We start from the raw sequence: 23,429 nt of genomic DNA on the forward strand, positions 1-23,429 counted from the left end.
TTGAACCCAGGAAGCAGAGGTTGCAGTGAGCAGAGATCGCGCCATTGCACTCCAGCCTGGGTGACAGTGAGAGACTCTGTCTCAAAAAATAAATAAAATAAAATAAAATAAAATAAAATAAAATTTCCACCAGGAAACATGTATTACTTTACCAGAAAGAAGCCATGTTTGTAAGAAAGGCTACTGGAGCACTGGAAGTGAGACAGGGGCACAAAGGGGCTTGGGAAGGCTGGGTGTGGGCGACCCTTCCTGAGGGGGACAGCAGCTGGGGCAGCCTAGTACAGGCTGGGGTGGCAGGATCGGGGGAGCATTGTGTCTGGATGCACACTTGCGAGGAGCCTGGGGACGCCCGGGGAAGCGTGTGTGGGTGACTGGAGCTCAGAATGGAGATGCGGGTGGGGGCAGGGACTAAGCAGTGCCTGGTGCCTGAGGAGAGGAAGGCATGGTGTGAGAAGAGGCTGAGGAGTGGGGCACAGGAAAGGGAAGCGGCAGGCAAAGGAGAATCGCCCAGGCAGGGTGCAATGGCTCACGCCTATAATCCCAGCACTTTGAGAGGCCGAGGTGGGAGGATCACCTGAGCTCAGGAGTTTGAGACCAGCCTGGCCAACATGGTGAAACCCCGTCTGTACTAAAAATACAAAAATTAGCTAGCGTCGTTAGGTAGCCTGTAGTCCCAGCTGCTTGGGAGGCTGAGGCACAAGAATCACTCGAACCCAGGAGGCGGAGGCGCAGTGAGCAGAGATCGCACCATTGGACTCCAGCCTGGGTGACAGAGCAAGACTCCGTCTCAAAAAAGAGAGAGTTGCCCAGAAAGGAGCCCGGAGGCTGGAGAGAGGATTCTGTGGAACAGAGGGTCTGCACAGCCCTATGCAGGTGTGGGGGGTCTACAAGGCCACATGCTGCAGAGCAGTGGGGGAGCAGGGTGGAAAGAGCCCATCTGGACGCCACTGGAGACCCAGGCAAGCCCGGAGATGGGGTGGAGGCTGGGCCATAAAGGCATGAGGCTGACACCACAGCCGAGGAGCTGGGCTCTGGGGAGCGAGGAACTAGGGTGAGAAACAGTGGAGCATAATTAGAGCCAAGGGAGGGGCCTGCTGGAGAGGCTGAAGCACTTTGTGGTGGGGAGGGAGGCAGTCTGGACTTGTGTCCTGCCCCCTACTTGCCAGCCATGTGGCCTTGGGTTAAGCCTCAGTTTCCCCACCTACCATAGGGGGATAAAAGACCTTCTTCAGTGTGGTGAGTGTGAGATGAGATAATGCGTGTGCCTGGCCCCAGTGAAAGCTCTGTCAATGTCAGCTGCTCTGCTGGGCACCCAGGAGGGTCCAGCCTGGACAGGATAAGGGGAACTCATCCCTGGCAGTGGCAGGAAAAAGAACAGGAAGTGAGGCTCACAGAATGTCTGGGAGCCATGAGGAGGCAGTTGGGGAGCTGTGGATAGGCTGCGAGGGGCCGGAGGGATGCTTTTTGAGAGATTCTCCTGGGAGCCAGTAGGGAGGCAGGGCCTTGGGTGTCCAGGGCCTGGGTCCCTCGGTCCCAATCCTGGCTGTGATGCCACCTTGCTGTGCACCTTTGGGAGGCCCCTCTCCTTCTCTGAGCTGTCCCCTCATCTGAAAAAGAGATGGACTCACCCACCTCTAACCTCTTGCCTCTGAGTCTAGAACCTTCTCTAACATCTTGCCTCTGAGTCTAGAACCTTCTTTAAGTGAGAGTATCTGGACACATCACAGCCCCCACCCTCACACCCAGAACGGGCCTGTCATACGGCAGCTGCTCATAAATATTCACTGAATCAAACGAGCGCACTAAGGGTCTCTCACAATATCTAGGTCCAGGAGCCACCCTGCAGCCTCTGACCAGGCCACATGGGCAATAAACACCCACGGGTGAGGTGTGTCCACGCTCCACACAGCCCCTGCGCCTGCTCATTAGATCTGAAAGAGATTGCGGCACCCCTGCAATTCCTGCTGCAGCCCTACCCTTTCCGAGGGCCAAAGTGCCTCACCCTGTCCCCACCCCACCTTGCAAAGACAGGAGGTGACTCCACTGAAACCCAAACACAAGGCTGAAAAGCAGATGCAAAGTTGGCTTCTCCCTTGGTTAGGGGTGGCCTAAGAGCTAAGAGGGAGGCTGAGGTGAGAGTGGGGCCCTGAATAGCAGGTGGAGCCCTGGGAAGAGGGAGAGGAAAGCGGAGAGAGAAACAGAATGGCAGGAAGCAGAGGGCCGCAAAATCCCCCTTCTGCACCCCAGGTAGGCCAGGGACCCAGACGTTGGGGCTGCTGGAGTCACAAACCCGCTCCCTCGCCCCTCCTCCAGGAGCCAGCGGTGGCAGCTGGAGACGAGTCTTCTCTGTCTGAGTGAGGGAACACCTGAGAAGGGAGGTGCCTGGTTGAGAACTCATGTGCTAACCCAGATCCAAAGCTCCGGGATCGGGAGGAGGAGGGAGAAGGCTCAGGGGGTGGGTGGGGCAGTCCTGGCAGGGAAGTCTGTCTGGGCAGAGGTTGGGAAAGCTGGTCACGGGAGCAGGGGCAGGAGATGCCCAGCTGGGCAGGGGCACGGCATGCAGCAGAGCGGGCCTGGGCGGCCCCCACGGTCCCTGCCCTCACCTGCTGCTGGGCCTGGATCCGCATGTACTCGGCCCTCTGCTTGCCATGTTTGCTTTTGTCGGGGCTGCCCACCTGGCCCTGGGCCGCCTTCAGCCGAGAGGCCCCCGGAGTCACCACCTTCATGGGCGGTACGCTGCCTCCGCCACTCTGCAAGAAGAGGAACAGGGTTGCAGTTGCCGGGTGCACGTGGGGTGAATCACACAGGAACCCTAGCACTGGGTGGGGTTTCGGGGCTAGGACCTCCCCAGTGGGACCTTTTGAGACCTGGAGACCCCTCTCTGGCTCCACATCCCAGTCCAGAACCCAGGTCTACTCTCTGAGTCCCCACTGATGGTCTCCCTGCAGGAGAGGGATGGGGCCCCAGTCAGGTTCCCAACAGCTCTTGAGGGAGAGCTCTTCAGTGGCTTCCCTGAGTAGCCCAGAGGCAGGTGATGTCCTCCTTGGGGAGCCTCTGCTAAAGTGAGGGTCCCCAGCAGCAACCCCACTCCCGGCAAGGGGCACCATCTGGACCTGGGTGCCGGCGAGGGGCTCTCTATAATGGCACACAGAGCAGAGAGGCAGCCCCAGGCCCACATTCTCCTCCTAAGGGGAGGATAGAGGTGAGGTCTCCCTAGGGATGGGCAAGCTTGGCTCCCATGAACCTCCCCAAGTACCAGGCCTGCCCACGGGGCACTGGGGATCCAGAGGCGCAAGCAGAGAGATGACAGAGACAGAGAGTCAGAGACAGGAGGGGGAGGGGAGCGTGGAGAGGGAAGGTGGGGAGAGAACTTTATTTGTTGGTTTACAGATACGGAGCAGAAGGGGAGAGGCCCTGGTTCTTGCCAAGGCTGGGGATTGGCCGACCCCTGGGTAGGCCGGCTTCCCGGCCTCCCTCGGACTCTGCCTGCAAACCCTGCTCTGACACCAGGCTCCCAGGAGAGTGATAAGAGCTGAGAGAAGGCTGGTGGGAGGAGGGGGCTGGCCTGGCATTCCTGCTGCCCCCTACTCCGTCCAACTCTGGAAATGGAGGAGGAAGGCAGCAGGGAAGGATGAAGAGGGGGCAGCCACCTGGGGGCCGAGGGGTAGGGGTGGGGGGCTGCCAGGGGACCCCACGGCAGGGCCTGTGCCCATGTTGCTCAGGGTGGCTTCCAGCTCCCGGAGCGTCTCCTCCAGGCTGTCCATCCGCTGGGCAGTGGTGCCCCACGTGGCGCAGCCTGAGTTGGCAGTAGCCTGGCCCTGGTGCTCCCTACTGCAGCTTTGGGCATCGTGTCCAGAGTCCTTGAGGATCTCCTCTGGGTAGGTGTCAGCAGTAGAGGTCTCCGGAGTCCCATCCTGGGCTGGTCCCTGAGGACAGGGTACCCTGGCTCCTCCATCCTCTAGGCTGCAGCCTCCTCTGCCCAGTCTCTTCAGAGCTGCCCCCTCCTTCCAGGGCATGAAGCTGCTCCTCAGCCCAGGAGTCTCTCCCACTACCCCTGGCGGGACCTGTGGGCCATCCCAGCCCCTCCTGCTGTCAGCCAGGGTCCGTGGTCTTGGGGTGGGAGCTGTCCTGGGTCCCAGTTCCTCAAGTGTGGCCTCTGGCGGGCTAGGAGGGCTGGGGGCACACTCTGTCAAGATGATCCTTGGGACGCAGAAAGCCCTGGGACCTGGGGCAGCCTGCGGGGAGAAGGAAGATGAGGAAGAGTATGATTCCTACAACCAAACCCCAAGCTAAAATGGGGGTTACAGTTAGGTGAGCCTAGCCGCTTTCTTTTACAGATGGGGAAACTGAGGCAGGGAGGGTCCTGACAGAGGCTACCCAGTAAATTGGAGGCAAAATTGGGACCAGAATTCAGGTCTTTCTCATCATACCCCACGGCCTCCTACTTTCCAGTAAAGGTGCCAGTTTGGCCAGGGCAGGCACACGTTTATTTCACACCACCCACGTGAGCCTCCGGGAGCCGGTCTCAGGGTTGCTCCCATGAGTGTGCCCATCTGTGCAATGACTCCACAACAAGGTGGGGCCGGTGGAGAATGAAGCGAGCTCGCGGGGCATGTTGTGAGTGCTTCATAAATATTAGTTATTTGTTGAAATGAATGGAATGATGGAAACCTTCGGCCCCGTGTGGGCAGAGACCACATGTCAGCCTCTGGCATCTCAAACCAGAGACTTCTGGCCAACCCTAGCTTTGTGTGCTCTCCCCAAGAGCTTCACAGCTGGAAGGGGTGGGGCTTGCCCCCTGCCAAATCCTCTGCTGCACACACACTCGGGCAAAGCTCCCTTGGGTACCTGCTCCGGTGCCAGCATCCCTGGCCCTGGCCTCGGTGAGGGCACAGAGGGAAGCCCCAAGTACCACTCCCCGACATGAGTGAATCCTGGTCTAACTCTGAGCACCAGGCTTGTGCCAGGTGCCGTCACATCCTTCCTCATCTTCAGTGCCTACCTTAACCCGTGAAGTGACTGCTGCTCTCACCAGGGCGAGGGAGGTTACATGCTTCACCCAAGGCCACCCACAGCTAGTTAGTGGCAGAGCCTGGATTTGAACCCAGATAGTCTGACTCCAAGGCCAGTGCTCCTTCCACTAAAGGGAGCCGTGGGGAGACGGGAGGGGGCAGCAGGGACCCCCAACCACCCCCTCCCAAAGGAACCCACCCAGCCTTGCCACCTGCTTACCTGGAAGCGGGGGGTGCTGACTGGGGAGGCAGAGAGGGCGACCTCATGCTCGCCCGGCTCCACAGCCCGATGCTGCCGCAGGATGCAGAGGGTCAGCCAGGGGCAAAAGGCCTTGTCCACTGGGCCCCTGAGGATGGGCTCCCAGAGCCAGAAAGGGGCAGGGCTTGGATGGGAGGGGCCAAAGTGCCAAGGGCACGGCCAGTCCAGGAGGTGCCCCTTCCATAGAGCTCGTCCTAGAGGTTCCTCACACTGCTCTGTGCCCATCCCCTGCCCAGCAGAAGGCACTGCCCACTATCTGATGTCCTTCTGCTCCTCCCCTACCAGGAAACCAAAGCACCACCAGGCCTCCAGCCAGGCCAGAAATCAGGTGGCCATCAGCACTGAGCCCGCTGTGCGGCAGGGAGCCCCAGACAGGGAATGTGCGCACATGGGAGGCTCTCCTTCCCCAGAGCGGAGGCCCCCCTGCCTTAACCTGACCTGGCAGAGACAGAGATTCCCAGACCTTCCCCCTCCTCTCCTCCCCAAATACAGCCCCCAGGGGTGGGGTGCAGACAGCAGGTTCACCCCCAAATTCCCAGGAAAGAATAAAGAGGAAATAAGTGCAGCAGGACAGCAGCAAGGACTGAAGTTAGAGAGAAGGAAGAACTTCCCAATGCCAAAAGAACCAGCAGCCAAGGAATGGCATGGCTTTCTTCCATCCCAGGCTCTCTGTCCAAGAGAGCAACGTGGGCCATGGGCTGGTGAGGCTGTAGAAGAGCCTACCCCTGTGGCGTCCTGGCCCCCAGCGCAAGGCATAGATTCTAGTGGGAAAAACAGAGCCCTCCCTGGCACAGGCAGCAGAGCAGCGAAGATGGAGGTGGCGGCTAGGCAAGGGCTCAGGACAAGGTCAGATTTTGAGTTGGACCCAAAGTCATCCTGTGAGCAAGATCCAAACTCCAATCTTGGTCCAAGACCACACTCAGCCTTCAGGCCAGACCTAAGCTCAGACTGCGAACCAGAACAAAATACTCAGGCTTCCATCAGCAAGCCCGTGAGAAAATGCAGACCATTTTCTCAAGGGGCCACCAGACACCCAGGCTGCTGGAGTCTCGGGGAGCCCCCCAGCAGGCAGCAGGGAGGAAGGGTTATGCGCCTGTCCTTGGAGTGGGGGAGGGGTGAGTCCACGTGTAACGCTGTGGCAGTGGCTGTGGCGGTGGCGGGACTCGGGACGGTGACTGGCGTTTTAGCGGGTTAGCGTGGGAGGTGAGGAGAGGAAGCTGTGGGGGCACAGGCAGAGAGAGAGCTGGGAGAAGTAGGAGCAGCCCCGTTACCTTCCGTGTAGGGCCTGGGGCTGAGCCCCCGGGGGGCCCCAGGTCCTGGGGGGACAGCAAGGTGGGGATCAGCTGGCGGCGGGGCGTGGGGGGGAGGGAAGACACTGAGGTTCTCTCAAACACCTGGGGAGCAGAAGGTGGGGGCAGGTTTGGAGGAGGGGATACCAGGGAGGACGGGGGTGCTGGCCTGTGGCCTCGGCATCCTTGAGGAGTGTGGCCTGGGATGGCGTCGGCCCCCAGCCTCACCCCATGGTCCCTTGCCATGGCCGCCAGCCCTCTCTGCCCTCATCTGGTCACCTCCAGAGGCCCCGCACTGGGGCTGGGGGTGGCTGAGAACGCTTAAGTGTGGTGACTGACACCGCTGGGAGAGTCGAGGCATGGGGCATGAGAGTCTCAGAGTTCTGTCCTCAGAATACTCAAGTATGGGATCTCAAGCATGAGCTGATCTCGGAACACTCGGGGATGGGGGTCTCCAAACTTGGTGATCTCCGAATCTTAGGATATGGGATTTTCAGAGTGCAGGAGGTCTGGGGATACTTGGGGGAACTCAGAGACTACAATTAAAAAACTCAAATCTGTAAGGAGAGAAGACTTTAGACCCCCACCCCTCATTTCACAGTGGAGAAGAAATGGAGGCAAAAGCCTGAGGTCTGAACAGCCAGCGCTCCACAGGGAGCCCGAGAGCCCATCTTCTGTCTCATCCTGTCACCTGGCCTGGGGGCAGCCTGGCAGGGAAGGGGGCCTGGCTGAGACCTTGGGGGCCAGGTGTGCCCTGACCTACCTCTAGCTCTGCAATGATGCGATCCTCGTCATCCTCGTCCTTGATGGCCGAGGCCATGATGGGTGGTGTGGAGGCCGGGCGGGCCACCTCCGACACGGCCCGGCGCAGCTTCACCTGGGGCTTCTGCACCTCCAACTCCTCAGACTCGGCCTTCTGCAAAGCCCGGGACCCCTGTCAAGGCCAGGCTTTGCCCGGCTTCAGCACCAGCTCACCTCCCAGGCCCCATGGTGTCCCTCAACGGACAGGGGCCTAGCATGGAATTAAGGCAAATACACATACCCGGAATCCCAAACTAGCAGGACAAAGTTGCCACCGGCTACCCCCTCCTTCCTTCCATGTTCTCTGAGAAAGGGGTCTCTTTCCCACCCCAGAGGGTCTCCAGAAGTCATCTGAGGATTCATCCTAACTCAGTCCCCCGGCCCTCTGTCTGAGGTGGGAGTGGTACCTTGATGAAGGCCGAGTCCTTCTTGCTGGTGACCACCACCTCTCCAGTGCGTGTGGTGGTCAGGCCGTGGGAGGAGGGGAAGCTCCGGCGGGGAGGGGGCGGCGGGGGTGACTTGGAGGGCTTCTCTGTGCGGTATCGGGGCACTGTCAACTCATCTGCAGGCACCAAGGGGCCGGGGGTCAGCGGGCCTGCAACTCTGGAGTCAGTGCACTACATTTAACTTGAAGGGGATAAACCTTGCTTCCTCCTCCAGGGAGGACCAGGAGGAAGTGAGAAGCAAGCCTGGGGGCAAGAACACAGGCCCCCTCCTTCTCTTATCTCCTCCTGCACGCCAGCCCCAAGCTCTGTCCCTCTCCTGACAGCACTCTTGCTACTCCAAGTGTGGTCTGTGGACCAGCAGTACTGGCAGCGCCTGGAAGCTTGTCAGAACTGCAGCTCAGGCCCCGCTCCTGGGCTGCTAAATCAGGATCTGGTTGAACAGATCCTGGGGTGACGGACGCACATTCAAGTTAGAGAGGCGCTGCTCTAACGACCTCTTTCCCATTGCCCCTCACCCTTGCCCTGGCTCAGCTCTCCATCTCTCCTCCAGGGATCCTGGCCCCTCCCACTGGGCTCTCCTTTCCCCCAATTAGTCCTCCAGCCCTGTTTCCAGGGTAACCTGCAGAGAGGTCACTCTAACCATGACATTCCCCTGCCTTTGATCTTGCAGTGGCTCCCCATCACCCCAAACCATGTCCAAGCTCCTTAGGCCAGCACCTCTGCACCTACCAGGCTTTCAGCCTCAGCTCTGCCTGCTGCTCCCCAGGTTGGACCCTGTTCAGGCCACACCACACACACACACACACACACCCCTCCAGGCGTTTGCACACACTGTTCCCTCACCCTGGAGTACCCTCTCTCACTGGCTGGGGAAGTGCCCACTCATTTGCAAGACTTCAGTGAAAAGTCACCTCTTCAGGGAAGCCTTCCTGCCCTCCTAGGGCCTCCACCAGGACTGCACAGTGCCAGCATTCACCTCTGCTACTACCTTTAACATCTGCATTCTATTTCTGGTTTACATACTAGGCATGGCCCGGCACAGATTACTTAATCATTTTGAGCCTATGTCCTCCTCTGTAAAATGGGAATAACTACCATATCTGCCTCCTGGGCTTGTTATAAAACTGTAAGGATGAATACATTAAAAACAATGGAACAGTTCTTATCACAGAGCAAGTGCTTGATACACACAAATGTCAGTGTTATTTCCCCCACTAAATTCTGAGCTCTTTGAAAGCAAGCCCTGTCTTATTTCCATATCTCTAGCACCTAGCCCACAGTAGGTGCTTAACAAATATACATTGCAGGAATGAATAAAATGAAGGAATGATGACTGCCACTTCTGGTCTGGATTTCTGCCTACCCCGGGACCGTGACTCAGGCTGGGGACCATGGGAACTGTGTCAGTATCAGCGTTGGAACCCATCCTCAACACAGCCTGGTTTGTGGCATGCACCCAGCCAAGTCGTGGAGGCGGATGACTCTGCCTGGACTTGCTTGTCCTCCCTGCCTGGTCCTCTCAGCGGCTCCCTTCCCAGGACAGTGGGAAAAGCCGGGATGGAATCCAGCTCACCCTGTCCTTCTGGGTCCCAGTCTCCCTTTAGTGGCCGCTGATGTCCCAGGGCCTCCCTTGTCTGGCAGCCCGGCCACAATGATCTTGAGTCCCCAGTGCCTCCCCCATCAGCCTGAGCTCCCGAGGAGGGCACTCCCCGACACTGGGCTCCTCACCAGCCCTACTACTCCCCATACCTGAGCCCCTCCTCCCGCTGGGCTCCGTTCGGGGGGCTGCCTTCTGGCCGTGGGGGGCCTTGGGGGGCTTGTGGTCTGGAGTGGGAGCTGGGCCTGGATGGGCCTTGCTGGCACAGTCCAGGTCAGGGATGGCCTTGAGCAGCTCTGCCTGTGTCTCTTCCAGCAGCCGGTTGATGTCCTTGGCACTATACTGGGTCAGGGCTGCCCGCTTCTCCTCCCAGTCTCGCTCTGCAGCCTTAAGAGGGAGCCAGGAGTCAGGACCAAGGTAGCTCTCCCGCTCCAGGAACTCTGGGGCCTCAGCCTCCTCCCCCAGGCCACAGAGGCAAGGAATAGAAAAGGAAGCCTCATATTTGATCCCACCTCCAGGAAAACTCTTTGACTTCTTGTGGGTATGACATGGCATCCCCATGGGTAGGAATGCCATCTTCATTATATACTACATTCATGATAAACTTAGATCTATTTCTGGGCATTCTATTATTTCACTGACTACATAGTCTATTCTTGGGCAAACATCATAATGCTTTGATTATTGTAGCTTCATAATATGCTTTCTGTCTAGAAGGGCTAATGTCACCCTCATTATGCCTGTTAGACTTCCATTAGGGCACTGGCCCTCCTCCACCAAGGAAAAAGACCCATATGACTGGCACTCCCCACCCTAGGAAGGATGGTCGTAAGAATGTGTGAACCTGGCTCACGGCCCCACCCACAATCCCTGGCCCCAGCACCTCAACAGACACAGCCTTGTCCACACTTCTCTTGCCAGGAGTGTCCAAGCCTTTGGTGGGGTTGCTCCCCTTAGGGGTAAGAGAGGCTCCTTCAGCTGGTCCGCTCAGCTCATGCAGATTCAGTGGGGGGCTGGGGGGTGGCATTTCGAAGTCCACGCTCTTGCTGAAGTCAGTCTCTGCCGTCACCTTCTTTGGGGACTGACTCAGGAGATTGTTGGGGGGTGGCCACACACCCTCATCCACTTGCCTGGGGTTGGGAGAGTTGGGAGCAGCTGTGAGGCCAGCAGGTGATGACCCTTCTGCGGGAAGGCTGGCCTGAGGGAGAAGGGGTGGGAGGCAGCATCCTGGGATGCTGCAGGAGAGGTGGGAGGACCTGGGGAGGAGTGACTGCCCCTGGTATAAGAGGAAGCCAGGTCTACAGCATGCAGGGGTCACAAAGCAGAGCTGAGATGCCAGTTCAGTCGGCACGTCAGTGACCTTTGGGGGAGCTGGGGTAAGGGTTCAGTCTGACCTATGGGTCTGGGCCCAGTGTGTGACCCCATGGGAAATCAGAGGTCAGGGACAGAATGACCTTCGGATCTGGGCCAGTGTGTCCGTGACCCCGCGGCAGCGCTTGAGGAGCCCATCCAGGCGCTGGGGCTCCTCCTTCAGGAACTTCACCGCCTCCACCTCCACGCGCAGCACCACCCGCATCTTGCTCTGCAGGCCCGGGAAGTGAGCTTCGGAGACAGGAAGGTATGAGCCGGGGCCAGAGAGAGCACCGCAGACTGGGAGGAGGGGATGGTGGCTGGAATATGGCAGACTCCCCCGCCCTGGACAACATGCTGCATTCGCAGGCCCCAGACCCACCCTTGAGCTCCGTCAGCGTCTCCCCGAGCTGCTTCAGCAGCAGTGCCTTCTCCTCCAGCTCGGGGCCAGGAACCAACCGGTGGTTGTGGGACACGTCCCTCTGGATCTTCTCCACCGATTTCTCCAGGTCACTGCAGCCACAGAGAGACCCTCTCAGCTCTTTTGGCCTGAGATGCCAGCCCAGCCCCCTGAAATTGGGCAGCTGGAAAGAAATCAGGCCACCAGTTGGATCAAAAGTAAAAGCAGGAGGCTGGGCGTGGTGGCTCATGCTCGTAATCCCAGTACTTTGGGAGGCTGAGGCAGGCAGATCTCTTGAGCCCAGGAGTTCGAGACCGGCCTGGGCAACATAGGGAGACCTCGTCTCTGCAAAAAAATAAAATAATTAGCTGGGTGTAGTGGCAGGTGCCTGTAATCCCAGCTACTGGGGAGGCTAAGGCAGGGGGATCGCTTGAGTCTGGGAGGTTGAGGCTGCAGTGAGCCGTGATTGTGCCACTGCACTCTAGCCTAAGTGACAGAGGGAGACCTTGTCTCAAAAACAAACAAACATAAAAGCCAGCCACCAACCACATGCTCAAGTAAAATCTGCAATGCCAAATCTCAGAGATGAGGAGACTTCAGAAGCTCTCCCTAAGAGGTGCCCTGCACCATCTGTCCCCCTTGGAAGCTCTGATCCTCAGCAATATCTGCCCCAGCATCTCTCATTGTAACTTGCATCCCCTGATTCTATTCTGCCAAGGAAGCAGAGAGAACTTGGTTGCCTTTCAGAGAACCAGAGGCAGAGCACGTGCCCCTGGGGAGGTCTCTTGTTTCGGGGGAAACTGCCATGTTCATTGCCCTTCTCCCAAATGATCCAGCCACACAGTCTCTTTCCTGAGGGCCAAAGCTGCTTTAGATTTTCAGCTAGTGTATGCTGAACTTGTGTCATTTAAGACCCTATATTCTTCTAAACTGTACATCAGATCAGGTCATCACTCCTGCCATTGATGGATCCCATCATCCTGAGGCTAACATCCAAACTTTTCAGTGCAGCCAAGAAGGGCAGGAAGATGGTAGCTGAAAACTTGGTTCTAGAGTCAGACTGATCTAAGCTCCAATCCTAGCTCTGCCCTTGCCAGAGGAGAGATCTTGGGCAAGTTACCTAATATCTCTGGACTTCAACCTCCTCGACCAAAAAATAGGGATGGTAAGAGTTCCCCGCTAGGTGTGGTGGTTCATGCCTATAACCCCAGCACTTTGGGAGGCCGAGGCGGGCAGATCACCTGAGGTCAGGAGTTCGAGACCAACTAGCCAATATGGCGAAACCCCGTCTCTACTAAATATACAAAAATTTGCCGGCCATGGTGGCATGTGGCTGTAATCCCAGCTACTTGGGAGGCTGAGGCAGGAGAATCACTTGAACCCAGGACGGGAGGTTGCAGCGGCCCGAGATCGTGCCACTGCACTCCAGCCTGGGCAACACAGTGGGACTTTGTCTCAAAAAAAAGAAAAAAGAAAAGAGTTCCCCCTTCATGGGGGCCATCAGGTGGATTGGATGAGCTAATGCAGGCGGCAAGGGCTCAGTGCCTGGGAGCTGCTCTTGTTTTCCGTGCCGCTGTACCCCTCGTCCCATCTGGCTTCTGCTTAGAACCCTTCAGAACTGCTCTGAGGTGCTACATGTGCTGCCCTCTCTGGCTCTTTATAATGCTGTTTTCTCTGCCTAGACTATTCCATTCACTCATACACATACACGCACACACACGTGCTAACTCCCACTGATCCTCAGGTCTCAATGGGAAGCTCTCCTCCAGCCCTTCCCCTTGTGGTTGCTGGGTCTGCTTCCTGCCCTCCAAACCGCTGAAGCTCCTGTTGGCTGGGTTGTGCAGCCTTCTGGACTACTAACCCCAGGCAGGCAAGGACCATGTCTTCCAGATTCATCTCTGGTTTCTAGCACCTGGCATGGTGCCTGGTGCAGAGTAGATTTCTGGGAAATAATGTGGAATGAATGAACAAGGGAGAGAAGGAACTGCTGCCCAGGTAGGTCATCTCAGTTCTGTACTTGAGTCGCTGACATCTCTGACCCAAATGCGGAACTTTATATACATTCCTGTCAAATCCCATCCGTTGGATTTCAGCTCAATCTAGGTGCAAACAACTTTTGAATTTCAGTTCTATTATCCAACAGATTTGCTCCCGCTTAAAGCTCTGTGTCACCAGCAAATCTTATCAGCACACCTTACCCATCTTCATCCAACTAACAGGTGAAAAGACAGACTGGGTTGGAGTCAAGGGCAAAAGCTTGTGACTTAGCAGCACTACCAGTTAAAGAGCTATCCTGTATTATGCACTTACTGTATGCCAGGTGCCACACTCAGGCCTTGGCTTTCATTACTTTGATTAATCCTCAAAACAAATCCTGGAGGTGGGAACAGTTATCATCTCCAGCTTACACACAGACAAACAGTGGCTCAGAGCCTAGACTACACATCCCAGCCCACCTTGCAGTGATAAGTGGCCATTTAACTGAAGTCTACCCAATGGAAGATGAGTGGAAGGGGCACATGCTGCTTCCAGACCTGGCCCACAAAAACCTCCCGTGTAAGATCCTCCATGCTCCTTTTTCTTTTTTCGTAAGTTGGAACTCTCTGGGTGATCTTGGAAAACACATGTTGAAGACAGCAGAATCTCCATCGGCCTGAGTCCCTGAATGACTGCATGGAGAAGAGAGCCACCCGCCTAACACACCCAATACTATTCCATGAGAAAGATATGTTTATTACTTTTGAATTATTAAACAATTTGGGAGCTTATTTGTTATAGCAAGCTACCCTAATTAATCAGCTATCCTAACTAAGACTCTGTCATTTAAAAAAAAAAAAAAAGGAAAAAAAGATATTCAAAGAGATTAACTAGTTAGTCCAAGGTCATACAGCCATTTTGTGGCAGAGCAGGATCTATTCACATCTGACATCAGCCACTGGTTCTGCTGCATCTCATTCCCACACTACACCAACATCACCCATGCTGCCCCCAATCCATACACTGTCCTAGCCCAGCCCCCTACCCCTACCACATGTGGCAACAACTCCCCTGCCCATGCGATAATCGACTGGGTCCAAGCCAGCCAGTTTTATAAAATGGTCACTCCCAAACATCACTCAGAAGAGGAAGAGACTGCCATGTAAAGGACTCAAATAAGGATTGTAAACTAGTTCAACCATTATGGAAAACAGTATGTATGCATTCCTCGAAGGATTCAGAACTAGATGTACCACATGACCCAGCCATTCCATTACTGGGTATATACCCAAAAGGATTATAAATCATGCTGCTATAAAGACACATGCACACGTATGTTTTGGCTTTCAAGTACCATTCACAACAGCAAAGACTTGGAATCCCAACCCAAATGTCCACTAAAAGTGACAAGGATTGATATGAAATGTGGTATAGGTATACCTATGGAATACTTATGTGATGGCAAAAGTGATGAGTTTTAGTCTCTTGTAGGGACATGGATGCAGCTGGAAACCATCATTCCAGCAAACCATCACAAGAACAGAAACTAAACACCGCATTGCCCCTCACCTAGGTGGAACTGAACAAATGAGATCACTTGACTCAGGAAGGGAACATCACTCACCGGGCCTAATACGGGGAGCCGGGAGGGAGGAGGGATTGCATTGGGAGCTATACCTGATGTAAATGACGAGTTGATGGGTGCTGATTGAGCTGATGGGTGCAGTACACCAACATGGTAATAAGCATACATATGTAAATAAACCCAATGCTATACATGTACCCTAGAACTTAAAGCAAGCACATAATAATTTAAAAAAAAGGACTCCAAATAAGACTCTGTGGTGATGATAATACTGTAACTCCTTAGGCAGGAGGGACTGTGGGCTTCCTGAATTTGATTTTCTCATCTTCCAATCTGCCAAAGTTGTGCGGCCTCTAACCTGGGCAAGTTCTGCAAATGAGTCCCAGGCCAGCTAGTCTAGACACTGGATGAAAAAGTGGCTAGGCTTTCCAAACCCAGATTTAGTCCTGGAGGGGTCAACAGGGAAGAGTCAAAATGGAACCAGCTAAATAATTTATGGGGCCCAATGCAAAATGAAAATGTCACCTCTAGTTTAAAAATTATTAAGAATTTCAAGATGGCAACAGCAGAGCATTATACCAAGCATGGGGCCCTTCCAAGCGTGGGGCCCTGAATGACTGCACAGGTGGCATACCTACAAAGCTCGCCCTGGGTTAGGCAAAGGTGGATTCCAGGACCTAAAAGGTCTCAGTCAGCAGAGGCTGCACCTAAAGGCAATGCCCAGACAGACCTTAAGTGCTGGGCTAGATGAACAGGTGAGTGAGTCAAGTTGAATGAAACAGAACCAGTTTTAACTTCCAGCAAGTTGCCAGGAAAGAGGAAGGGGCATAGCAAATTGAAGCAAGAGTAAGTGTGCAGAGGTTATGGCCAGAGTGTGGGGTAGCGGGGCTGCAGGGTTAAAGCCTGGGAAGGCTATGGGAGCTGGGCAGGGAGGGCCTTCATGGCCAAGTTGGAGCCCAGAATCTGCCCAACCCAGTAGAGGCAGGAGCCCTCTTTCAGGAGGATGGAGAATCCTGCCAGAAACAGTACTGCAGGTCCCAAGCTCCCTGAATAATGGGTTTGATAATGGGGCAGGGGGTGTGGAGTCTGTGTTCCTGGAGAACCAAGGTTCTCAGGGAGCCAAGGACCAAACACTTATAATGACAGTGGCATAAATCTGTCCTTTCGTATCTTCTAGCTCTGTGCTTTTAGATCTCCTTTAATTTTCCTTTAATGTCTCAGTAAAATTCCTTTTGAATATTCCAACCCCCCTCCTCTGGGCTGAATGAAAAGGGACAAGGAAAGGATAGAAAATCTGGAGAAATGGAATTCCCTGGGTGAGGAGAGATGGTACCTGCCAATCTGCTTGGAGATCTGGCTGGAGTCATCACTAAGTTATCACACCTAGAGTGATGGGGTGGCTGCTCCTGGCTTATGTCCCCTTGGGGAGGCCCCTTACCCTATTTCAGCTACATGGTGTCATGGGAATTGTTGCCTTGGGTCTTGCTGAAATGCACATGTACCACTAGGCTATGTGGGCCCCAGACTGAGGAGCAGCGACCCATCTCAAGGAGCCCCTAGCAAGAGGCTCATTTATGACTTAGTGAGGAAGCTGGGCTCCAAAGAGCAGCCTCTCCTGGCTGCCGGAGTCCCCAGCCAGTACAACTCAACCCCTTGTTGAAAAGAGAGGTGAAAAGCTTAATGCTGGGTACAGATGAGGACACTGGGACACAGAGAGGGGCAGGAACTGCCCTGATCACTCAGCACCTCAGGGCTGGCACTGGACTCCAGGTCCCCTAGTGCCTTGTGTCACCAAGAGGGGGTCCACAGGAAGGAGCAGGGCCTCTTGTCTCAGATCCCTATCACTGTCGAGGGAAAGCAGGGTGGGGGTGCTCACTCCCTGAATGGACACTGAAAGGCAGCATCTCCCTTCAAAGGTGCCAGACAATGGAATGGTTGGCCAGACAGCCATTTGCTAAATTTGGATCAGAAGACTGTCTTCTGTTAACCCCTCCATGCCTAAGCATGTGGAGGCGGAGTGTTCACAATTCCTCCTTCCTTCTGAAAACACTTCAGCCCTGTTCCAGCTGCACTAGGAAGGAAGGTGGGTTTTCCTTGGCTATATCTGGACTCAGAGATCAGGGAATCAGATATCCAATGGTGGCTGGTCAGCGCTAGGCTGGAGCAGTGGCGGCACCTGAACGCTCCACCTGAACGCACTACCCGAGGGTCACTTTGCACGGGTCAAAGGCCAGAATGAAAGTAGGCAGAGGGCAGAGGGAAATCAGGCAGCTGGCCAGATGACAGTGAAGCTGCAGGCCACAGGAAGCCTGAGTGTGGATCATTATGAAGCAAGACCATAGCAAAACAGGCATCAAGCCAGAAAAAAGAAATCAGGAATAATGCCAGCCGATCAAAGGTTTGTGGGTCACACAGAAATCAGGCCAGAGAAGGAAATCAGGCTTCAGAACAGACCAACGCCACCTGTGACTCGAGGGAAGGGAGCTGCGCCTCCCAGGGAAACCAGGTGGCAGGTACTCCGGCCGCACCCCCACTTCTCCCTCCCCCGCGGGCCCAGCCTCACTTGAGCTGCTGGGTAATAAGTTCCTCGTCGTTGAGATAGCGCAGCCGCTCCTCCTCCACCAGGGTGCGCTGCCGCTGCAGCGGGTCCTCCTGCCGCCGCGCCGCCTCCGACACGCGCATGCTCAGCTCTGCCTCCGTGCGCTTCAGCAGCGCGCGCATCGACTCCTGGTTCTGTAGCTGCGGGACGCACGGACGGATGGACCCGGGTGGGGGGAGCGGAGGCGCGCGGCAGGGGAAGGGACGGGAGAAGGCGGGAAGAGGATTGCCCAATCCAGGGCAGGGCTCAGCAGAAGATGCAGCTGCTTGGCTCCGCCTCAGGCAGCAGCGAAGGGGTGGGATGGCGAAGGGCAGGGGCAGAGGGCTAAGTTCTAGGGAAGGCAGGAGGAGAACGGATGGGGATCGTGGAGGGGGGAGCGTTTAAATGGGCCATGCAAAGGGGCAGCTGCATGGCTGTGGCCGCAAGCAGCAGTGACGGGGTGGTTATTGCAGGGGGAGGAGGGCAAGGTTAAGTTCTGGGGAATATGAGGCAGGAGAAGGGGTTGGGAATATTTGCGCGACAAGGTGTGGCCCTATGTAGGTCCCTGCCAACAGTGCGGCCGCATGGTTGTGGCTTCCATCATCCCGGAATGGGGACGGGACTGGAATGAAGGACTCAAGCGCTGGCGTTTGATAGAGTTTCCACGGCTGGGACAGGAAGACTAAGTTAACCATTGATCCAACCCAGTTCCAAGCCTGAATGGCGGGGGTGGGCGAGATCTTATCCTTTGCCCAGATGGCAATTCTCTGCCCCCTCCCCAGCCTGTCTCTGCTCATTATCCTCACCTGAGGGGCCCTGGGCCCGCTTGAGGAGCGGACACGGCGATGCCAAGCTCCTGACAGGTGGGACCATCTGCCAGGCAGGGCCGGGGGAGACTGTCAGGGCTCAGGAGGGAGGAGCTGAGGGGACTTGGGGGAAGGGCTCTCGCTGACTTAGGGAAAGGGTTGCAGGGCAGGAAGGAACTGGAACTGCCCCGAGGGATACTGACGAAGGAGGGGCTCAGTGGGTGACTGGGGCTCCAGGAGGGCGATGGGGACTCAGGGAAGGAGAAGGAGGGCTCAATGAGAGGGATAGGGGCGAGGGGTAGGGCCTTGGTGAGGAAGCGGAGGTTCAGCGAGGGGGCAGAAGCTCAAGAAAGGGGAAGGGGAGAAAGGGTTCGGAGAGAGACCAGTGAGTGGCGAAGGACTCGGGCGTGGGAGCTCTGGGAAAAGGATGAGGTAGTAGGGGATGGGACGGGACTTGTGGCAAGGGGCTTCGACCAGTAGGTGGGCGTTGGTGGGGCGATGCCCGGGACGGGGCGGTACCTGGAGCTTGCGCAACTGCTGGAGCTGGCCGCGCAAGTCACTGGCGCTGTTCTGCAGGCCTCGCAGGTGAAGCTGCATCTGTAGCCGACTAACGGCGGTAGGCTGCCCTGCAGGGGTGCTGCTGGCCGAGGGCGGGGGCGGGCCGGACACAGGGGTAGCCCCGCTGCTCCGGCCGCCTGACCCACAGGCTGCAGAGGACCACGAGGATGGGAGAAAGTGAACACACTGTGAGCCTGGGAAGGACTGGGCTGGGACAGCGTCCTCCCTACTCTCCACCACATAGCCAGAGAACCCCGTGGCTCTGACTACCTGCCCCAAGTGGCCAGCCCTAAGGGTGGGGACCAAAGTGCCAGGGCAAAGACCTCTTGGGCTAAGGCTAGTGATGTAGCTATTGCTTAATCCCCACTTTATAGATTAGGAAGCAGCCTCTGAGAGAACAAGGATGGGGGAGGGGGAGGGTCACTCACGTGCTGAGGGGGTAGCTGCTCCGTTGGAGCCTTCAATCTTCTCACTGTGGCACAGGGAAAAAAGCCATTAGGGGGTCCAGGCCAGCCCCAGACCTCCAGAGCTGGGTGGGACCTTAGATGTCATCTCCTCCAGCTCTCTGATGTCAGGATAGAGTCCCAGAGAAGGGAAGGGATTCACCCAGGGTCACCCAGTGAGACACTGGCAGAGCTGATGCCCATTTCCCCTTCCTCCTGCTCCACCCCCAGGCCCTGGCAGTGGTGTTGGGAGAGGGGCCTCACCTGGGGGTCTCAGGCTCAGAGCCTCGAAGTAAGGCGCTCTGCACCAGGCCTGTGAGGCTGGCAATCTGCTTCTCCATAGCCTCCATGCGCTCCCTGGAGAGGAAGGGGGTCTGGGCAACCTCGCCTCTGAGCATAGGGTCTCTCCTGCCCAGCCCCCCATTCCTAAATTGGTAACCAGAAGAAACACCGTCCCATCCCTGGCTACCAAAACACAGACAACCCAAAGGGCCCCAAGCCTAAGGATCAGGTCCAAAGCCTCCCATCTCACCTTTCACTCCCTCCCTAAAGGCTGCACGCTGATCTCTCCATGCCTGGCAATGCTTTCCCCTGCCTGCTCTGCCTTTCTCCTGACCCCCTCCCAAAAACATTCCACAGACCCCAGGAGCCCCGAGGAACCCCTCCTTCCACACCACCCAAGGGAAGTGGAGGTATGTTGAGTGTCTCCCCACTAGACCAGGACAGGAACTGGGTTTGCCCAGCTTGGCACTGACAGTAGCATGTGCAGTGCCTGGCACACAGGCCACGTAAGAGCTGTGTGAAGGCCAATGGCTTCTCACTGCTCAGCAGCGCTGCCTGAGGGCGCAGGTTACCTACTGCCCTGGTTACCTCCTCCAGCCCTGCACCCTTAGGAGGGGACTGAGCGATGGGCAGGGGCTCCTCAGCCTGGAGGCTAGGTACCCGAATGTGCTCCTTTCCCCGTCGCCATTTCTCAATAGCACCCTCCTCCCCAGTGGACTTCAGCTGTCCCGGTGCTGGACAGCTCTCACTGCTGCAAACTCTTAAGCTGGAAAGCCACTAAAAGTGGTTCAGCCCCTCAATTTTACAGTTGGGGAAACCGAAGCTTAGAAAATGGATGCAAACACAAGTCTCCAGAGTCCTCGTCTGGGGACCTCTCAACTACCCCCTTGAGTCTTGCGGATGGGAGGAAAATGACAAGCTGGTCTTTCCAGTGCCCTCCCTGCCACATCCAAGATGCTTTCTGGCGACCCTTCAAGACTACTCAAGGTCTCCAAAGGACTCCGGGATCTCAGTCCAGGACACACACCTGCCACGGACTCTGCCGTGCACCCTCTCCGCAGCGCACCCCCCACCCCCAGTCCCTGAAGCCTGATTAACGTCCCTCACCTGGTCTCCGTGTCCTTGGCGGGCACTGGCGGCCCGAACCCCACCAGCGAGCGCTCCCCAGGCCCAGGGAAGAGCTCCGAAGGGGGAGCTCCGGCTGTCGAGGCGCTCCCCGCGCTGCGGGTCTTCCCTCCAGGACTCTCGGCGAAGACGGACGAGGAGCCCGAGTCCTTGCGGAAGGACTGGCGCACTGGCGAGCCGCGGCTGGGCGGCCCCGAGTAGGGGCTGTGCGGCGGCGGGGGGCCTCCGGGAGGCCCTGCCACGTCGGCCAGCTTCTGCGGTGACGAGGGCGGCAGGCGGAAGCCGTAGCCGTCGCCGTACAGCGGGCCGCCGCCGCCGCCCGCAGCCTTGTACAGGGAGTCCTCCAGATCGGACTGCAGAGCGGCGGCCGAGTAGGTGCTTAGCGAGCGCACCGAGCCGCGCTTGTAGAGGCCGCCAGCTCCCGGGTAGGCGAACGGGTCGCCGGCGGCCGCGGCCAGGCTCAGACGGCCCTCGTGCAGTAACCCGTAGGGGTCTGCATAGAGACCCTCGCCCTTCACCAGCACCATGCCGCCCGCCTTGCCCGCCAGGTCCTCGTCCGGCTTCACGTCGCGCCGCTCCAGGATGGCGCTGGGGCTGGGGCTGACGCCCTGGGCGGGCGGGGCGCCTCCCAGCCTTTCGGCCGCGTGGTGCACCGGGCTGCCGGCGTACGAGGGCGGGCGCCCCCCGGCGTACGAGAGACGTGAGCGCGACGGCGAGCCGGACTGCAGCCCGGATGGCAGCCCCGACGGCAGCCCGGGCGGCGGCGAGCCGGACGCCAGGTGCGGCGCTGGCGACAGATTGTTGAGGCGCCGCGTGGGCGACGACTCCCGCGACGCGTACACCATCTCTCTCTGCGCAGAAGACAGCCCGGAACCCCACGGGGCTGGTCACCAAAGACACCTCTTCCCCCTGCTTGAGCAGCCAGCATCTCCTCCCTGACGCTTAGGAAGTCCCTTCAGGTCTCAGCCCTCCCTCCATCCTGCTGCGTCTAGGGCCCCTTTCGCATCAGGGTTTCCAGCATGGCGGAAAAGGTGGCTGATGAAGAGGCACCAGAGGGGTAACCTTCAGCTCAGCTACCGTGAGGGGTGGGAAGTAGAAGGGGAAGCGGTGGCTCCAGCTCCTGAGAGAGGCCTTAGAATATCTGGAGGCAAATTAGCAAAATCCCAAGTGGACAGGCCCGGAATGCAGAGGAAAGTAGCAGGTGGGAGAGGGGCTCTTCCTAACCCTTCAGCCCCTATGCTCCCTTCTCCAAAACTGGCCCTGGTTCCCGATGACAACTTCCCAGACCCTGCTCCCCTGGACCCCATGTGCCCAGCCTCCCCAATGCCCTGGGCATGCCCAGCCATACCCGGAGGTCCCCGTTGGTGAGGTGTGAGCCAGGGAAGGCAGCATAGAGGGGCTCCTTCCTATAGATCTTGATTATACTGCGGTCCTGGATGTCCCTGGGAGAGGCGGGGAGACGGGGGTCACCACCCATCTCCCAGCCGTGCACAATGAGAAGGGGTGGCTTCTCACGGCCAAGAGAAGAGGGGTGGCCAGAGGCACCGGGAGCCCCCTCTTTCCTAAATCCTTCGCTCAGGCTGCCTGCCACAAGCACACACGCCCAGCAGCCTCCACCCCGGCCTCGTCCTGGTCTCAGGCGCCATTTTCAGGTTAGCTCAAAGCAAAGGGAACCAGCGGGGGTGGATGATTTAGAGAGGGGGTAGGGCTGAGATGGCCCAGGAAGGGGGCGGGGCGGTAGGGCTCTGGGAGGGGAGGGGAAAGGCTGAGATCGGGTCAGGAAGGAGCTGGGGAAGGGCCGGCGGGGTCCAGCACCCGGCAGAGGAGGAGTGTGGGAAAGCCCTCCCGCATCCCCCTGGGGCTACGCCCACCGGACGTCCTCCAGCTCGTAGAAGACGTTGCGAGCCTCGTCTTTGATGAGGATGGCGGTATTGGGCGACTTAAGCATGCCCATGGTGAGCTTCTGCGGGAACATATGCGCGATGAGTGCGTGCAGCGTGTCCAGGCTGCTGACCTCGTGCGTGATGTGCACGCGCCGGGTCTCCTCCCCGAACTGCAGGAACAGCACCCCTGCGAAGGAGACACCGCTCTCGCTGTCACTGCCGCCGTCTCCACGCCGCCCTCCAGGAGAACGCGGGGAGCTTTCGGGAGCTGCGCCAGCCCCGCAGCGGCAGGGTCTGAGGCCAGACGCCGCCCCCGAGTGCAGGTGCACCCAGGCACCTCTCATGCTGCCGGCGGGGGCGCCAGGCCGGGTCTCCAGCCTCTCAAGGCACTCACTGGACTCCAGGCAGTTGGAGGAATTTGGACAAGAAAATGGAAGTAGGGGTAGGAGCAGGTGGGACGGAAACTGAGAGGAAGTGAGCTGATGGAGAGAGAGGTTGGAGAGAGTTAGAGAAGGGAGATGGGAGAGAAGGGAGGGATGAAAGAAACGGACAGAAAAGGAAGCAGGAGGGAGAGAGGAGGCTTGGAGGAAAAGGGGTTGGGTGGGGATGCTGAGGGCAAGAGAGAAATGGAGAGAGCTGGGGTTGCTGAGGGAGAGAGAGCAGAGCTTGAGGCGAGCTGGCATGCTGCAGGGGAGGAGGGGGCTCCAGAGAGTGAAGAGCAGAGGGAGGAGCCTGTGCCGGGAGGGAGGGTGGACCGAGCAGGCAGTACCTGGGGAGCGCAGCTTGGTCTGGCTGGCCGAGCGGGAGAGAGGCAGGCTCTGTCGGAAGCGGTTCATCCTGCTGAAACCCAGGGGCAGCTCGGCCTCCGACATGGTCTCCAGCGACTCGGCCGAGGCGTAGGACAGCTTTGCCGCCTGGTCTGCCAGCCCGGGCTGGGCTCCCTGAGTGTGGCGTGAGCTGCGGGTCTGCAGGGGCCGGGCAGGGCAAGAGGAATCAAGGGTGAGCACCCCCTGTCACTGCCCATATCCAGGCCTGGGA

General features: G+C 57.7%; 1 protein-coding gene across 13 annotated transcripts in view; it reads right to left on the bottom strand.

The window, feature by feature from the left end:
* SRCIN1 (SRC kinase signaling inhibitor 1) overlaps positions 1 to 23,429 on the bottom strand; it is a 74,486-nt gene that overhangs the window by 10,681 nt on the left and 40,376 nt on the right. For 9 of the 13 annotated variants that reach the window (XM_031657590.1, XM_031657589.1, XM_031657588.1 and 6 more), the window contains 18 exons: positions 23,161 to 23,356; positions 22,380 to 22,578; positions 21,857 to 21,950; positions 20,491 to 21,359; positions 19,366 to 19,458; positions 19,087 to 19,130; positions 18,620 to 18,807; positions 17,280 to 17,455; positions 11,137 to 11,267; positions 10,859 to 11,006; positions 10,288 to 10,534; positions 9,557 to 9,791; positions 7,769 to 7,923; positions 7,324 to 7,476; positions 6,543 to 6,665; positions 5,233 to 5,304; positions 3,651 to 4,235; positions 2,604 to 2,750 (listed from right to left, as the gene is read on the bottom strand). In XM_031657590.1, the coding sequence (XP_031513450.1) occupies positions 2,604 to 2,750; positions 3,651 to 4,235; positions 5,233 to 5,304; positions 6,543 to 6,665; positions 7,324 to 7,476; positions 7,769 to 7,923; positions 9,557 to 9,791; positions 10,288 to 10,534; positions 10,859 to 11,006; positions 11,137 to 11,267; positions 17,280 to 17,455; positions 18,620 to 18,807; positions 19,087 to 19,130; positions 19,366 to 19,458; positions 20,491 to 21,359; positions 21,857 to 21,950; positions 22,380 to 22,578; positions 23,161 to 23,356 (3,855 nt within the window). The remainder of the gene's footprint in view (positions 1 to 2,603; positions 2,751 to 3,650; positions 4,236 to 5,232; positions 5,305 to 6,542; positions 6,666 to 7,323; positions 7,477 to 7,768; positions 7,924 to 9,556; positions 9,792 to 10,287; positions 10,535 to 10,858; positions 11,007 to 11,136; positions 11,268 to 17,279; positions 17,456 to 18,619; positions 18,808 to 19,086; positions 19,131 to 19,365; positions 19,459 to 20,490; positions 21,360 to 21,856; positions 21,951 to 22,379; positions 22,579 to 23,160; positions 23,357 to 23,429) is intronic. The other 4 variants (XM_021929143.2, XM_021929150.2, XM_021929145.2 and 1 more) reach the window with 2 other exon arrangements.

Source organism: Papio anubis, chromosome 17, assembly GCF_008728515.1.
Source record: "Papio anubis isolate 15944 chromosome 17, Panubis1.0, whole genome shotgun sequence".
In the NCBI taxonomy this organism is placed as follows: Eukaryota; Metazoa; Chordata; class Mammalia; order Primates; family Cercopithecidae; genus Papio; species Papio anubis.